Consider the following 17002-nt stretch of genomic DNA (forward strand, 5'->3'; position numbering starts at 1 on the left):
ACAGGTCAGGCCATTTGTGGGGGTAAAACCTGAGGTGATCCATAAGTGATGGAATATTTTTGGGGTGAAATCTGAGGCAAATGGGAGTGCAGGGTCCCGACGTTGTGTTGGTTTCTTTTTCCCCCATGTTCCCCACCCTTTTTGCTCTCCCCTTTCCCACCCCTTTTCCCCTCACTTTTTTCCGTTTCCCCCTCATGTTTTCTGCCCTTTTCCCCTCACATTTCTCTCTTTTCCCTTCACATTTCTCTTTTCCCCTCACATTTCCCTCTATTTCCCCTCACATTTTCCCCACTTTTCCCCTCACATTCCCACGCTTTTCCCCCTCATGTTTCTCACCCTTTCTCCACATTTCTTGCTATTTTCCCCTCACATTTCCCTCTCTTTTCCCCTCACATTTCCCCCTCTTTTCTCCCCTCCAATTTCTCTCTTTCCCCCTCACATTTTCCCCTCTTTTCCCCTCGCATTTCCCACGCTTTTCCCCCTCATGTTTCTCACCCTTTCTCCCCTCACATTTCTTGCTATTTTCCCCCTAACATTTTTTCTTTCCCCCTCATATTTCCCCCCTTTCCCCCTCACATTTCCCGCTCTTTCTCCCCTCACATTTCCCTCTCTTTTCCCCTCACATTTCCCTCTCTTTTCCCCTCACATTTCCCTCTCTTTTCCCCTCACATTTCCCTCTTTTTCCCCTCACATTTCCCTCTCTTTTCCCCTCACATTTCTCTCTCTTTTCCCCTCACATTTCCCTCTTTTTCCCCTCACATTTCTCTCTTTTCCCCTCACATTTCCCGCTCTTTTCCCCTCACGTTTCCCGCTCTTTTCCCCTCACATTTCCCGCCCTTTTCCCCCTCACATTTCCCGCTCTTTTTCCCCTCACATTTCCCCCCCCTTTTCCCCTCAAGTCTCTCGCCGAGCTGGAGCAGGAACAGCTTTATTGAGGTCAGTGTTGGGAGAGGACAATTAGGAGGCAATTATGGGGCAATTATGGAACAGTTCTGGGGCAGTTGTGGGACAGTTCTGGGACTGTTGTGGGGCAATTATGGGGACAGTTCTGGGGCAATTACGGGACAGTTATGGGGCAGTTGTGGGACAGTAATGGGGCAATTACGGGACAGTTCTGGGGCAGTAATGGGGCAATTACAGGACAGTTGTGGGGCAATTATGGAACAGTTCTGGGGCAATTACGGGGCAGTTGTGGGACAATTATGGGACAGTTATGGGGCAATTACGGGACAGTTCTGGGGCAGTTGTGGGACAGTTCTGGGGCAATTACGGGACAGTTACGGGGCAGCTGTGGGGCTGACCCAGGGCAGTTGTGGGGCAGTGGCAGTGGCACTGGTGGGTCAGAACTGGACGTAGGACAGGACCACGTCGCCCTCGATCTCCAGCATGTCCACGTGGGGCCCGGGCGGCACGCGGTGGTGGAAGTCGAAGAGCGGCTGGCCCTCGGCGAACACCTTGAAGCGATGGTTCCCGCAGCGGATCGACAGCTGGGGGGACAGCGGGGGGCTGTCACCACGGGGCGACCCCCAGCATCGCCCCGGAGACCCCCGAAACCACCCCAAAATCACCCCAGAGTGACCCACGACATCACCCCCAAAATCACCCCAGAGCGACCCCCAGCATCGCCCCGGAGACCCCTGAAACCACCCCCAAAATCACCCCAGAGCCCCCCAGAGTGACCCACAACATCACCCCGGAATCACCCCAGAGTCACCCCCAAAATCACCCCAGAGCGACCCCCAGCATCGCCCCGGAGACCCCCAGAGTCACCCCCAAAATCACCCCAGAGCGACCCCCAGCATCGCCCCGGAGACCCCCAGAGTCACCCCCAAAATCACCCCAGAGTCACCCCCAAAATCACCCCAGAGTGACCCCAGAGCGACCCACAACATCACTCCAGAGACCCCTGAAAGTCACCCCAAAATCACCCCGAAATCACCCCAGAGTCACCCACATCACCCCAGAGACCCCCAGCATCAGCCCAGAGACCCCCAAAGTCACTCCAGAGACCCCCAGAGTGACCCCCAACCTCACCCCCGAAATCACCCCGAAATCACCCCAGAGTCACCCACAACATCGCCCAGGAGACCCCTCTGAGGACCCCAAAACCCCTCCCCAGGACCCCAAATCCCACCCTGCTCCCCTCCCCAGCACCCCAAAACCCCTCTGAACCCCTCTGAGGACCCCAAATCCCACCCAGCACCCCAAATCCCACCCTGCTCCCCTCCCCAGCACCCCAAAACCTCTCTGAACCCCTCTGAGGACCCCAAATCCCACCTGCTCCCCTCCCCAGCACCCCAAACCCCCTCTGATTACCCCAAATCCCACCTTGCTCCCCTCCCCAGCACCCCAAATCTCACTCTGCTCCCCTCCCCAGCACCCCAAACCCCTCTGAAGACCCCAAATCCCACCCTGCTCCCCTCCCCAGGACCCCACATCCCCTCTGAGGACCCCAAATCCCACCCTGCTCCCCTCCCCAGCACCCCAAAACCCCCTCTGAGGACCCCAAATCCCACCCAGCACCCTAAATCCCACCCCTGCTCCACTCCCCAGCACCCCAAAACCCCTCTGATTACCCCAAATCCCACCCTGCTCCCCTCCCCAGGACCCCCCACCAGAGACCCCAAATCCCACCCTGCTCCCCTCCCCAGCACCCCCAAAACCCCTCTGAACCCCTCTGAGGACCCCAAATCCCCCCCTGCTCCCCTCCCCAGGACCCCAAACCCTCTCTAAACCCCTCTGGGGACCCCAAATCCCACCCTGCTCCCCTCCCCAGCACCCCAAATCCCCCCCTGCTCCCCTCCCCAGCACCCCGAAGCCCCCCGAGCCCCCTCCCCGCTCACGTCGAAGAAGCGGCCGCGCAGGAAGGGGGTGCCGCAGGAGAGGTCCCGCTCCTCGGGGCCCCAGGAGCCCCCCAAAAAGGAGTTTCGGACCAGGGCGTTGCCCTCGTTCATCCTCGCGCTCACGTGCAGCACCACGTCCCCCAGCGAGCCCGCGCGCAGGTTGATGTAGAAGCTGGAGGGGGATTTGGGGTGTTTGGGGGGGATTTTGGGGGGAATTTGGGGGAAATTGGGGGGATTTGGGGTGTTTGGGGGAGATTTGGGGGGATTTGGGCGGAATTTGGGGGAAATTGGGGGGATTTGGGGTGTTTGGAGGGGATTTGGGGGGATTTTGGGGGGATTTGGGGTGTTTGGAGGGGATGTGGGGGGGAATTGGGGGAATTTTGGGGAGATTTGGGGGGAATTCGGGGTGGGTTTGGGGGTGTTTGGGGGAGATTTGGGGGGTTGGGGGGGATATGGGGAGGATTTGGGGTGTTTGGGGGGATTTTGGGGGATTTGGGGTGTTTGGAGGGGATTTGGGGGGGATTTGGGGTGTTTGGAAGGGATTTGGGGAGGATTTGGGATGTTTGGAGGGGATTTTGGGAGGATTTAGGGGGGAATTTGGGGAAATTGGGAGGATTTGGGATGTTTGGGGGGAATTTGGGGGGATTTGGGGGGGATTTGGGGTGTTTGGAGGGGATTTGGGGGGAATTGGGGGGAAAATTGGGGAGGGTTTGGGGTGTTTGTGGGAGATTTGGGGGGGTTGGGGGGAATATGGGGAAGATTTGGGGTGTTTGGGGGGATTTTGGGGGGATTTGGGTGTTTGGAGGGAATTTTCGGAGGATTTGGGGGGAATTTGTGGCGTTTGGGGGGATTTGGGGAGGATTTGGGGTGTTGGGGGGATTTGGGGGTGATGGGGGAATTTGGGGTTTGGAGAGGATTTTGGGGTGATTTGGGGAGGATTTGGTGAGGATTTGGGGTTTTTTGGGGGGGGATTTGGGGGAATTTGGGTGTTTGGGGGGGAGGCTTTGGGGGGCGATTGGGGTCGGGGGCAGGTCAGAGATGGGGGCTTGGGGATGATTTTGGGGTCCTGGGGCGGATTTTGGGCGTGTTTCGGGGTCCTGGGAGGGGGTCAATTTTGGGGCACACGGGCAGGTTTTGGGGGGTCAGGGGGGTTTTGGGGAGGGGTCTTTGGGGGTCCCCAGTACTTGTTGGCATTGTGGGGCACGAAGCCCTTGATGACGATGGTTTTTTTGGGGACCAGCCCCCCCGGCATGGTGGCGATGAACGGGACGGCCTGGGGGGGTGGGGAGGGGGCTCAGAGTGGGGTGAGACCCCCCCCCCAGGACCCCCCCCCCCCCCCCAAAATCCCAACAGCTGCCCCGGAGCCCCCCCGGAACTCAAATCCCACCCTCAGAGCCCCCAAAAACCCCCAGACTCCCCCCAAATCCTACCCTGCACCCCGCCAAAAGCCACCGGGACCCCCAAATCCCCCCTTGAGCCACCCCAAAATCCCCCAAATCCCCCCTTGAGGCACCCCAAAATCCCCCCTTGAGGCACCCCAAAATCCCCCTGGGACCCCCAAATCCCCCTTGAGTCACCCTAAAATCCCCCTTGGAGACACCCCAAAATCCCCAAATCCCCCTTGAGGCACCCCAAAATCCCCCTGGGACCCCCAAAATCCCCCTGGAGACACCCCAAAATCCCCCCAAATCCCCCCTTGAGGCACCCCAAAATCCCCCTGGGACCCCCAAATCCCCCCTTGAGTCACCCCAAATCCCCCCTTGAGGCACCCCAAAATCCCCCTGGGACCCCCAAATCCCCCCTTGAGTCACCCCAAATCCCCTCTTGAGGCACCCCAAATCCCCCAAATCCCCCCTTGAGGCACCCCAAAACCCCCCGGGACCCCCAAATCCCCCCTTGAGCTACCGCAAATCCCCCCTTGAGGCACCCCAAAAACCCCCCGGGACCCCCAAAATCCCCCCTTGAGCCACCGCAAATCCCCCCTTGAGGCACCCTGAAATCCCCCTTTGAGGAACCCCAAATCACCCCAAATCCCCCTTTAAGCCACCCCAAAACCCCCAAATCCCCCCTTGAGGCACCCCAAAACCCATCGGGACCCCCAAAATCCCCTCTTGAGTCACCCCAAAATCCCCCCAAATCCCCCTTGAGCCACCCCAAATCCCCCCTTGAGGCACCCCAAAATCCCCCGGGACCCCCAAATCCCCCCAGACTCACCGGGTGCAGGATGGGGGGCTGCTGCATCACCTGTGGGGTACAGTGGGGGGTCAGTGGTGGGGGGGGGCGCACCTGGGGACCCCCCCCGATGGGGGAGGGGTGGGTTTTGGGGGGACCCCTCCCCACTTACCGGCAGGTTACAGTTGGGGTAGATGGGGGTGATCTGCGGCGTGTCCTGGGGGCGACAGCCGGGGGGTCAGGGGACCCCCAAAACCCACCTGGGGACCCCCAAAACCCACCTGGGGAGCCCAAAACCCACCTGGGGACCCCAAAATCCACCTGGGGAGCCCAAAATCCACCTGGGGAGCCCCAAAACCCACCTGGGGACCCCAAAACCCACCTGGGGACCCCAAAACCCACCTGGGGAGCCCCAAAACCCACCTGGGGACCCCCAAAATCCACCTGGGGAGCCCCAAAACCCACCTGGGGAGCCCCAAATCTACCTCGGGATCCCAAAACCCACCTGGGGACCCCCAAAACCCACCTGGGGACCCCAAAACACACCTGGGGACCCCAAAACACACATGAGGAACCACAAAATCCACCTGGGGACCCCCAAATACACCTGGGGACCCCAAAACCCACCTGGGGAGCCCCAAATCTACCTCGGGATTCTCAAACCCACCTGGGGAGCCCCAAAATACACCTGGGGACCCCAAAACCCACCTGGGGAACCCCCCAGCCCCCCCTGACTCACCGGGACGCACTGGGGAAACGTGCCCTGCGGGGGGAGAGGGGCTGTCAGAGGGGGTTGGGGGTCCGGGGGGGGGAATTTGGGGTGCAGGGGTGGAATTTTGGGGTCCGGGATGGAATTTTGGGGTGCAGGGGTGGAATTTGGGGTCCGGCGTTAGAATTTTGGGGTGCTGGGGTGGAATTTTGGAGTGCAGGGGTGGAATTTTGGGATCCAGGGGTGGAATTCTGGGGAACAAGGGTGGAATTTTGGGGTGCAGGGGTGGAATTTTGGGGTGCAGGATGGAATTTTGGGGTCCGGCGTTAGAATTTTGGGGTGCAGGGGTGGGATTTTGGGGTCCGGGGGTGGAATTTGGGGTCCGGCGTTAGAATTTTGGGGTCCAGGATGGAATTTTGGGGTCCGGCGTTAGAATTTTGGGGTGCAGGGGTGGAATTTTGGGGTCCGGCGTTAGAATTTTGGGGTGCAGGGGTGGAATTTTGGGGTGCAGGGGTGGAGTTTGAGGTCCGGGGATGGTTTTTGGGGTGCAGGGGTTGGGTTTTGGGGTCGGGGGTGTTTTCGGGGGTCTCACCGCACCCCCCAGCACCGACCTCCAGGTAAGGGGGGGCTCCCAGGTGTGTTCTGGGGCTGGTTTTGGGGTCCGGGGCTGGTTTTAGGGGCACAGGGGCGGGTTTTGGGGTGCAGGTTTTGGGGTGCAGGGGTGATTTTTGGGGTCCGGGGGCGTTTTTTGGGGTCGGGGGCGTTTTTGGGGTCTCACCGCGCCCCCCAGCACCGAGGCCGAGTGCAGCTCCAGGTAAGGGGGGGGGTCCCAGGTGTGTTTTGGGGCTGGTTTTAGGGGCACAGGGGCGGGTTTTGGGGTGCGGGGGTGGTTTTTAGGGTGCGGATTTTGGGGTGCAGGGTTGTTTTTTGGGGTCGGGGGCGTTTTTGGGGGTCTCACCGCGCCCCCCAGCACCGAGGCCGAGTGCAGCTCCAGGTCCCCGTCCACGTTCACGGTTGTCACCCGCTCCGGGGGCAGCCGGTGCGGGAACTCCTCGTAGAAGGTGCCGTTCACCAGGATCTGGGGGGGACAGCGGCTCAGGGACCCCAAAAACACCCCCGGGACACCCCAAAAACAGCCCCAAAATACCCTAAAAACACCCCCGGGACCCCAAAACAGCCCCGGGACCCCAAAACCGCCCCAGGACATCCCAAAACAGCCCCAAAACACCCCGGGACCCCAAAAAACAGCCCAAAAACAACCCCGGAAGCCCAAAACAGCCCCAAAATACCCTAAAAACACCCCCGGGACACCCCAAAACCACCCCGGGACCCCAAAAACAGCCCCGGGACCCCAAAACAGCCCCGGGACCCCCCAAATCTCCCTTTGATGACCCCAAACCCCCCCTTAAGGACTCCAAACCCCCACTTGAGGACCCCAAATCCCCCCAGGACCCCCAAATCCCCCTTAAGGACCCCAAACCCCCCCCAAGAACCCCTCAAACCCCCCCGGGACCCCCCCAAATCTCCCTTTGATGACCCCAAACCCCCCCAAGAACCCCCCAAACCCCCCCCAGGACCCCCCAAACCCCCCCAGGACCCCCCAAATCTCCCCTTAAGGACCCCAACCCCCACCAAGGACCCCCCCAAACCCCCCCTTAAGGACCCCAAACCCCCCCAAGAACCCCCCCAACCCCCCCAAGGACCCCCCCAAACCCCCCCTTAAAGACCCCCCAAATCTCCCTTAAGGACCCCAACCCCCACCAAGGACCCCCCCAAACCCCCCCTTAAGGACCCCAAACCCCCCCAAGAACCCCCCCAAACCCCCCCCAAGGACCCCCCAAATCTCCCCTTAAGGACCCCAACCCCCCCCCAGGACCCCCCAAACCCCCTCTTAAGGACCCCAAACCCCCCCCCAAGGACCCCCCAAACCCCCCCTTAAAGACCCCAAACCCCCCCTTGAGGACCCCAAACCCCCCCCAAGAACCCCCCAAACCCCCCCTTAAGGACCCCAACCCCCACAAGGACCCCCCCAAACCCCACCAAGGACCCCCCAAACCCCCCCTTAAGGACCCCAAACCCCCCAAGGACCCCCCCAAACCCCCCCTTAAGGACCCCAAACCCCCCCTTAAGGACCCCAAACCCCCCCAAGAACCCCTCAAACCCCCCCAGGACCCCCCAAATCTCCCCTTAAGGACCCCAAACCCCCCCAGGACCCCCCAGCCCCCCCCCTTGACGCCCCCCCCGTACCCGGTAGCCCTCGGGGGTGACGCTGATGACCATCTCGAAGGCCCCCCCCGCGCAGAGGGGGTGCAGCTCCCGCCGCTGCTCGTCCCCCCAGTGGCCCCCCCTGCGGCTGTTGAGCACCGCGACCCCCGCCCCAAAGCGGGGGTTCACGTGCAGCGCCAGGTCCGCCCCGTCCTCGGGGCCCGCGGCCAGGTTAACGCGGAACCTGGGGGCAGCCGGGGTCACCCGGGGGTCACCCGGGGTCACCCAGGGACCCCCGCCCCAGCCAGGTAAGTACAGACCCTGGGGGCAGCCGGGGTCACCTGGTGTCCCCAGTGCCCTCCCAGTACTTTCCAGTGCTCCCAGTACCCCCCAGTGCCCTCCCAGTACCCCCCAGTATCTCCCAGTGCTGCTCCAGTGCCCTCCCAGTTCCCCCAGTGCCCTCCCAGTACTTCCCAGTGCTCCCAGTCCCCCCCCCAGCACCCCCCAGTACCCCCCCAGTGCCCCCCAGTGCCCCCCAGTACCCCCCAGTATCTCCCAGTGCCCCCCCAGTGCCCCCCAGTGCCCCCCAGTACCCCCCAGTATCTCCCAGTGCCCCCCCAGTGCCCTCCCAGTGCCCCCCAGTGCCCCCCCAGTGCCCTCCCAGTGCCCCCCAGTACCCCCCAGTATCTCCCAGTGCCCTCCCAGTGCCCCCCAGTGCCCCCCCAGTGCCCTCCCAGTGCCCCCCAGTACCCCCCAGTATCTCCCAGTGCCCTCCCAGTGCCCCCCAGTGCCCCCAGTGCCCCCAGTACCGGTCAGCCTGGGGGGCCACCACCCCCTGCACGTAAATGGCCATCCCGGGCCAGAGCCCCCCGGGCACGGGGGCCACGTAGGGCAGGGGCTGGGGGGGGGAAAGGGGGGGTCAGGGGGTCCCCAAATGTCCCTAAAGGGTGACAGGGACCCCCCCAGACCCCCGACCCCGGGTTTGGGTTGACAGTGACCCCCCCGTCCCCCTCCCCCATTTTTGGGGTGACAGGGACCCCAAATGTCCCTTCCGGGGTCACAGGGACCCCCCCTCCCGTCCCCCTCCCCCCGGTTTTTGGGGTGACAGGGACCCCCCAGACACTTTCCCCCTCCCATTTTTGGGGGTGACAGGGACCCCCCGACCCCGGGTTTGGGGCGACAGGGACCCCCCCAGACCCCGGGTTTTTGGGGTGACAGGGACCCCCCCAGACCCCCGAGTTTGGGGGCACAGGGACCCCAAATGTCCCTTCCGGGGTCACAGGGACCCCCCCTCCGTCCCCTCCCCCCCGGTTTTTGGGGTGACAGGGACCCCCCCGACCCCGGGTTTGGGGTGACAGGGACCCCCCGGACCCCCGGTTTTTGGGGTGACAGGGACCCCCAGACCCGGGTTTGGGGTGACAGGGACCCCCAGACGCTTTCCCCCCCCCATTTTTGGGGTGACAGGGACCCCCCAAACCCCTGAGTTTGGGGTGACAGGGACCCCAAATGTCCCTTCCGGGGTCACAGGGACCCCCCCCCCCCCCCCCCCCCCCCCCGGTTTTTGGGGTGCCCCCGGCCCCGTTTTTGGGGTACCCACCGGGTTGTAGGAGGGCATGTAGCCGGGCGGGGGCACGAAGGTCATGGCGGCGGTGGCACGGCGGTGACACGGAGGAGGTGGCACTGCGGTGGTGGCACTGCGGTGGCACCGGGGTCCCCTTTATACCCCTCCCCCACCCCGGGGCCCCCCCAGTTCCGGCCCCTCCCGGGGCGGGGCGCGGACTTTGCCCCCCCCCCCCGATAAGGGACCTGGCGGGGGGGGGGTTGGTGACACACCTGGGCACAGGTGACAGGTGACACACCTGGGCACAGGTGGCACCGCCACGGACTCTGCCCCGGGTGGGGCACGGCGAGGGGGCTGCGACCTTTGGGACACCCCCAGAGCCGTGGTGGCACCTTGGGGACACCCCCAGAGCCGTGGGGACACTTTGGGAACATCTCAGACCCATGGTGGCACCTTGGGGACATCTCAGACCCATGGTGACACTCTGGGGACACCCCCAAATCCATGGTGGCACTCTGGGGACATCTCAGACCTGTGGTGACACCTTGGGGACACCCCCAGACCCATGGGGACACTCTGGGGACACCCCCAAATCCGTGGTGGCACTCTGGGGACACCCCCAAATCCGTGGTGGCACCCTGGGGACACCCCCAGACCCGTGGTGGCACTGTGGGGACACAGGGCCCCCCCTCAGTGACGAGCCAAGGAGATTTGGGGACAACGGATTTATTGGGGGGCACTGAGGTGGCCCCAGACTTGGCAAAGGGGACGTTGGGGACACTGAGGTGACATCAGAGGTGACATCAGAGGTGACATCAGAGCTTGGCAAAGGGAACGTCCTCGGGGCCCTTCTTGTCCAGGGCCGCCTGCACCGACTTGGGGATGTCCTCGGTCTGCAGCATGGCCATGTTCCAGGTGGCCTGGGGACATGGGGACATGGATGGGACATGGGGACATGGGGACAGTGACAGGGACACGGGGACATGGGGACAGTGACAGGGACATGGGGACATGGATGGGACATGGGGACATGGGGACAGTGACAGTGACATGGGGACATGGGGACATGGGATGTCCTCGGTCTGCAGCATGGCCATGTTCCAGGTGGCCTGGGGACATGGGGACATGGCTGGGACATGGGGACATGGGGACAGTGACAGTGACAGGGGCACGGGGACATGGATGGGACATGGGGACATGGGGACATGGGGACAGTGACAGGGACAGTGACATGGGGACAGTGACAGTGACATGGGGACATGGGATGTCCTCGGTCTGCAGCATGGCCCTGTCCCAGTTTGTTGGCCCTGTCCCTGGGTTGGTGGCCCTGTCCCGAGGTCGGTGGCCCTGTCCCCGGGTCGGTGGCCTTGTCCCTAGGGTCGGTGGCCTTGTCCCTAGGGTCGGTGGCCCTGTCTCAGGTTAGTGGCCCTCTCCCGAGGTCAGTGGCCCTGTCTCAGGTCGGTGGCCCTGTCCCGAGGTCAGTGGCCCTGTCCCCAGGTCGGTGGCCCTGTCCCGGGGTGGCACCCACCACGTGCTGCAGCCCCTCGCTGACGGGCCGGTCCCTGGAGTAGAGCAGGTTGATCTTGGTGCCCTGCACGGCCACGGGGCTGCGGGCGGCGATGGCCGCGGCCACCTCCAGGGCCACCTCCAGCAGCGTCTCCTTGTCCGGGAGCACCCGGCTGGGCAGGGACAGCGTCAACAGGGACACCCCGAAACGCACCCGAAATATACCCCAAATACACCTAAAATACACCCCGAAACGCACCCAAAATACACCCAAAATACACCCAAAATGCACCCGAAATACACCCAAAATGCACCCAAAATGCACCAAAAATACACCTAAAATACACCCCGAAACACACCCGAAATACACCCTGAAACGCACCCGAAATACACCCCAAATACACCCGAAACACACCCGAAATACACTCAAAATGCACCCAAAATACACCTGAAATACACCCCAAATACACCCGAAATGCACCCAAAATACACCCCGAAATCCACCCAAAACACACCCCAGAATGCACTCCAAAATCCACCCAAAAATCCCCCTAAAAATCCCCAAATCCCCCCAAATCCCACCTGACGAGGCCGCAGCTCAGCGCCTCGGGGGCCCTCATGACGCGGGCGGTGAAGGCCAGCTCGTTCACCAGGCTGGGGACACCAGTGGGGACATTGGGGACATTGAGGGGACATGGGGGGATTGGGGACATCGGGGACATTGAGGGGATATTGGGGGGATTGGGGACATTGGGGGGATTGGGGTCATTGGGGACATTGGGGACTTTGAGGGGACATTGGGGGGATTGGGGTCATTGGGGACATTGAGAGGACATTGGGGACATTGAGGGGACATTGAGGGGACATTGAGGGGACATTGGGAGGATTGGGGACATTGGGGGGATTGGGGTCATTGGGGGGATTGGGGTCATTGGGGACGTCGGGGACATTGAGGGGGGATTGGGGACATTGGGGACATTGAGGGGACATCGGGGACATTGGGGACATTGGGGGGATTGGGGACATTGGGGGGATTGGGGACATTGGGGACATTGAGGGGACATTGGGGATATTGGGGTCATTGGGGTCATTGGGGACATTGAGGGGACATTGGGATATTGGGGTCATTGGGGTCATTGGGGACATTGAGGGGACATTGGGAGGATTGGGGACATTGGGGGGATTGGGGTCATTGGGGACATTGAGGGGACATTGGGGTCATTGGGGACATCGGGGACATCGGGGACATTGGGGGGATTGGGGTCATTGAGAGGACATTGGGGACATTGAGGACATCGGGGACATTGAGGGGACACCGGGGGTGGCCCCACCCACCTCTGGCTCCCCACGATTTTGGGGAGGCGCTGCAGGGTCCCCACGTCAGCCGCCAGCCCCATGTCCACCTCCTGTGGGGACAGAGGGGACACTGGGGACACTGGGGGGGCTTTGGGGACACCCGGGGGTGGCCCGGGGGCTTTGGGGACACCCAGGGGGGTCCCGGGGTCCCCTCGTGTCCCACCTTGACCTGGAACGAGGCGTCCTGGGAGCAGAAGCGAATGTCACAGGCCGAGATCAGATCCACGCCTGGGGGGCGGGAAAGCCTTCGTCATCCTCGTCATCCTCACTTCACCACATCCCACCCCTTCCTCATCCTCGTCATCCTCATCCTCGTCATCCTCATCATATCCCGTCATCATCATCCTCATCATATCCCATCCCCATCATCCTGATCTTCATCCCATCCTCATCATCTTCATTATCACCCTCCTCATCACATCCCATCCCATCCTCATCTTCATCCCATCCTCATCATCCTCATCATCTTCATTATCACCCTCATCCTCCTCATCCTCATCACATCCCACCCCATCCTCATCCTCGTCATCCTCATCATATCCCATCCCCATCATCCTGATCTTCATCCTCATCCTCGTCATCCTCATCATATCCCATCCTCATCATCCTCATCTTCATCCCATCCTCATCATCACCCTCCTCATCCTCATCCTCCTCACATCCCACCCCATCCTCATCATATCCCACCCTCATCACCCTCATCATCTTCATTATCACCCTCCTCATCCTCATCACATCCCATCCCATCCTCATCTTCATCCTCATCCTCTTCATCCTCTTTTTCATCTTCATCCTCATCTTCATCCCGATCTCCCCATTCCCCCACCCCACCATTCCCATTCCAGCCCCGATCCCAATCCCATCCCAAATCCCATCCCAACCCCACCCCAATCCTGATCCCAATCTCATCCCATTCCCAATCCCGACCCCAATCCCATCCCAATCCCAATCCCAATCCCAATCCCGACCCCAATCCCATCCCAATCCCAATCCCAATCCCAACCCCGACGCCCCTCACCAGCTCCGATGCAGGGCCCGTGCACGGCGGCGATCACGGGTTTGGGGCACTGCGGGGTTGTTTGGGGTCATGGTTTGTGGGGTCGGGGTTTGTGGGGTCAGGGTTTGTGGGGTCGGGGTTGTTGTGGGGTCAGGGTTTGTGGGGTCATGGTTTGTGGGGTCGGGGTTTGTGGGGTCGGGGTTTGTGGGGTCAGGGTTTGTGGGATCGGGGTTGTTGTGGGGTCAGGGTTTGTGGGGTCAGGGTTTGTGGGTCACGGTTTGTGGGGTCACGGTTTGTGGGGTCAGGGTTTGTGGGGTCAGGGTTTGTGGGGTTGAGGTTGTGGGTCGGGGTTTGTGGGGTCAGGGTGGGTTTGGGGCACTGCAGGGTTTGTGGGGTCAGGGCAGATTTTAGGGGGTCAGGGTGAGTTTTTGGGGTCAGCTCAGGTTTCAGGGGGTCCATCCGGGTTTTGTGGGGTCAGGGTGAGTTTTTGGGGTCAGGTCAGATTTTAGGGGATCAGAGCTGGTTTTAGGGGATCAGGGTGAGTTTGTGGGGTCAGGCTGTTTGTGGGGTCAGGTCAGGTTTCAGGGGGGTTCGTCCGGGTTTTGTGGGGTCAGGCTGAGTTTGTGGGGTCAGGCTGAGTTTGTGGGGTCAGGCCGGGTTTCAGGGGGCCCGTCCGGGTTTTGTGGGGTCAGGGTGAGTCTGGGGTCGCTCCCCGTGCCCCCCCAGCCCGTGCCCACCCTCTCCATGACGGAGAAGCTCTCCTGGAACTCCAGGATGCGCTGGCGCAGCGCCCAGGCCCGGCGCGCCGCGTCCTCCTCGGGCAGCGCCGCCAGCAGCGAGCCCAGATCCGACAGGTCGATGCCTGCGGGGTTTTGGGGGGGTCACGGCGGCTTTTGGGGGGGTTTTGGGGACCCCCCGGGACCCCCCGGCACTGCCGGGGTCTGGGGGCGTTCCCAAGGGGTGCCAGGGGAGATGGGTGGGATTTGAGAGGGGATTTTGGGGTCCCAGAAGGGAATTTTGGGGTCACTGTGGGAATTTTTTTGGGGTCCCAGAAGGGAATTTTGGGGTCCCAGAAGGGAATTTTGGGGTCCCAAAGGGAAGTTTGGGGTCCCTGAGGGAATTTTGGGGTCCCAGAAGGGAATTTTGGGGTCCCAGAGGGAATTTTTTGGGGTTCCAGAGGGAATTTTGGGTTCCCAGAAGGGAATTTTGGGGTTCCAGAGGGAATTTTGGGGTTCCAGAGGGAATTTTTTGGGGTTCCAGAGGGAATTTTTTGGGGTTCCAGAAGGTTCCCCCGGCGCACCGGCGGTGAAGGCGCTGCCGGCCCCGGAGACGACGACGGCGCGGCACGAGGGGTCCTGGGAGATGTCCTGGAACACCTGCACCAGCTCCCTGCACCGCGCGCACCAGTACACACCAGTAAAGACCAGTGCGCACCAGTGAGCACCAGTGAGCACCAGTACACACCAGTACACACCAGTCACACCAGTAAGCACCAGTAAAGACCAGTATGGAGCACCGGGGAGCACCAGTACAGCCCAGCAGTAGGGGCTGGTGTGTCCCAGCACATCCCAGTGCCTCCCAGTGCCCCCCCAGTCCATCCCAGCCCCTCCCAATCCATCCCATTCCCATCCCATTTCCATCCCAGTCCCTCCCAGTGCCCCCCAGTCCCCCCCGGTCCATCCCAGTCCTTCCCAGTGCCCCCCAGTCCCCCCCAGTCCATCCCAGTCCTTCCCAGTCCCCCCCAGTCCCTCCCATTCCCATTCCAGTCCCTCCCAGTCCCATCCCAGTCCATTCTATTCCCCCCCAGTCCATCCCAGTGCCCCCATTCCCATTCCAGTCCCTCCCATTCCCATTCCAGTCCCTCCCAGTGCCCCCCAGTCCCCCCCAGTCCATCCCAGTCCCTCCCAGTCCCCCCCAGTCCCTCCCATTCCCATTCCAGTCCCTCCCAGTCCCATCCCAGTCCATTCTATTCCCCCCCAGTCCCATCCCAGTGCCCCCCAGTCCATCCCAGTCCCTCCCAGTGCCCCCCATTCCCATTCCAGTCCCTCCCAGTCCCATCCCAGTCCCCCCCATTCCCATCCCAGTTCCCCCAGTTGCCCCAGTTGCCCTCGCCTCCAGCACAGCAGGTCGATGGCGTTGCGCTTGCCGGGCCGGTGCAGCTCCAGGTGCAGCACCCGCGGCCGCTCCTGCCGCAGCCGCAGCGTGCGCAGCTCCCGCGGGGACATCGACGTCACCGAGCGGGACCGGGGCACCGGGAGGGAACTGGGACGCACTGGGAATGGCAATGGGGACACTGGGATGGACTGGGATGGGCACTGGGACACTGGGGCCGCAGCGTGCGCAGCTCCTGCAGGGACATCGACGTCACCGAGCGGGACTGGGGCACTGGGACGGAACTGGGATGCACTGGGAACGGCAATGGGGGCACTGGGATGGACTGGGAGGGACTGGGATGGGCACTGAGGGGCACTGGGACGCACTGGGAGGGGAATGGGAGGGACTGGGGGGTACTGGGATGGGCACTGGGCGTTACTGGGAAGCGACTGGGAGACAACAGGGAGGGGCTGGGAGTGCTGGGATGGGAACTGGGATGGGAACTGGGGACAAACTGGGACAGACTGGGCCAAAGTGGGACAAACCGGGGACAAACTGGGGGAACTGGGACAGACTGGAACAAACTGGGCCAAACTGGGACAAACTGGGGACAAACCGGGGGAACTGGGACAAACTGGGACAGACTGGGCTAAACTGGGACAAACTGGGGACAAACTGGGACAGACTGGGCTAAACTGGGACAAACTGGGGACAAACTGGGACAGACTGGGCTAAACTGGGACAAACTGGGGACAAACTGGGGACAAACTGGGCCGAACTGGGACAGACTGGGCCAAACTGGGCCGGACTGGGGACAAACCGGGGACAAACCGGGGACAAACCGGGGACAAACCGGGCCGGACCGGGGGTCCCGGGGAGGTCCCGGGGGGGTCCCGGGGAGGTCCCGGGGGGGTCCCGGGGAGGTCCCGGGGGGGTCCCGGGGGGTCACGTGGCCCTCCCGGGGCCGCCCCTCCCCCACTCACGTGCGCGCAGCAGCCGCGCGAGCCCCGCCGCCATCGGCCCCGCTCGCCGCCAGGGGGCGCCCTCGCTTCCGGCCGCGCAGCCAATGGCAGCGCACGCCCTTCGCCACGCCCCCCCCCGCGCGGCGGAAGTGACGCGTTAACGAGGCGGAAGTGCCTGAGGAGCCGCCCTAAGGAGGCGGAAGTGACGCGTCCCGAGGCGGAAGTGAGGGATGACCTCAAAGTTCTGCCCGAAAGTTCCGGAAATCCCTCCCCGAGCCCCCCGAATCCTGCCAGCCCCCCCGGACCCCAAAACCCCCAAAACCTTCCCGAAAAAACTTCCAAAACCCCCAAAATCTCCCCCAAAAAACTTCCCAAAACTCCCCCAGATCTTCCCAAAAAAAAACTTCCAAAATCCCCAAAATCTTCCCCAAAAAAACTCCCAAAATCTTCCCAGAAAACCCCTCCAAAATCTTAAAAAAAAAACTTTCAAACCCCCCCCAAATCTTCCCCAAACCCCCCAAAAAACCCTTTCAAAACCCCTCAAAATCTTCCCCCAAAAAAACCTTTTAAAACCCCCAAAAACTTTAAAAAAAAAAA

At 62.1% G+C, this 17002-nt stretch overlaps 2 protein-coding genes across 2 annotated transcripts; both read right to left on the minus strand.

Annotated features, from left to right (window-relative positions):
- Positions 1 to 912: 912 nt before the first annotated feature.
- LGALS4 (galectin 4) lies at positions 913 to 9583 on the minus strand. The gene is made up of 10 exons (XM_053968541.1): positions 9527 to 9583; positions 8739 to 8827; positions 7972 to 8173; positions 6683 to 6802; positions 5755 to 5778; positions 5188 to 5232; positions 5058 to 5087; positions 4028 to 4116; positions 2844 to 3015; positions 913 to 1487 (listed from the first exon to the last, which is right to left on the minus strand). The coding sequence occupies exons 1-10, from the start codon at positions 9569 to 9571 to the stop codon at positions 1341 to 1343; spliced, it is 963 nt and encodes a 320-aa protein (XP_053824516.1). The 5' UTR covers positions 9572 to 9583; the 3' UTR covers positions 913 to 1340.
- A 617-nt stretch (positions 9584 to 10200) lies between these two features.
- On the minus strand, positions 10201 to 16509 carry ECH1 (enoyl-CoA hydratase 1). The gene is made up of 10 exons (XM_053968561.1): positions 16427 to 16509; positions 15462 to 15621; positions 14650 to 14738; positions 14087 to 14211; positions 13371 to 13419; positions 12516 to 12580; positions 12332 to 12402; positions 11579 to 11650; positions 11019 to 11169; positions 10201 to 10410 (listed from the first exon to the last, which is right to left on the minus strand). Exons 1-10 carry the CDS (start codon positions 16458 to 16460, stop codon positions 10306 to 10308), a joined length of 921 nt encoding a protein of 306 aa, XP_053824536.1. The 5' UTR covers positions 16461 to 16509; the 3' UTR covers positions 10201 to 10305.
- Between the last annotated feature and the right edge of the window lie 493 nt (positions 16510 to 17002).

The sequence above is a fragment of the Vidua chalybeata genome, chromosome 35 (assembly GCF_026979565.1).
Source record: "Vidua chalybeata isolate OUT-0048 chromosome 35, bVidCha1 merged haplotype, whole genome shotgun sequence".
NCBI classification, from domain to species: domain Eukaryota; kingdom Metazoa; phylum Chordata; class Aves; order Passeriformes; family Viduidae; genus Vidua; species Vidua chalybeata.

Coding starts and splice junctions, on each gene's coding strand:
- LGALS4 (XM_053968541.1), bottom strand. CDS start 9,571: ATGACCTTCGTGCCCCCGCCCGGCTACATGCCCTCCTACAACCCG. Junction 5,779..6,682: donor CCTCGGTGCTGGGGGGCGCG/GTGAGACCCCCA, acceptor CTCCCCCCGCAG/GGCACGTTTCCCCAGTGCGT. Junction 1,488..2,843: donor TGCGCGGCCGCTTCTTCGAC/GTGAGCGGGGAG, acceptor CTGTCCCCCCAG/CTGTCGATCCGCTGCGGGAA.
- ECH1 (XM_053968561.1), bottom strand. CDS start 16,460: ATGGCGGCGGGGCTCGCGCGGCTGCTGCGCGCAC. Junction 11,651..12,331: donor AAAATCGTGGGGAGCCAGAG/GTGGGTGGGGCC, acceptor TGGTGTCCCCAG/CCTGGTGAACGAGCTGGCCT. Junction 11,170..11,578: donor CTGAGCTGCGGCCTCGTCAG/GTGGGATTTGGG, acceptor GTCCCTGCCCAG/CCGGGTGCTCCCGGACAAGG.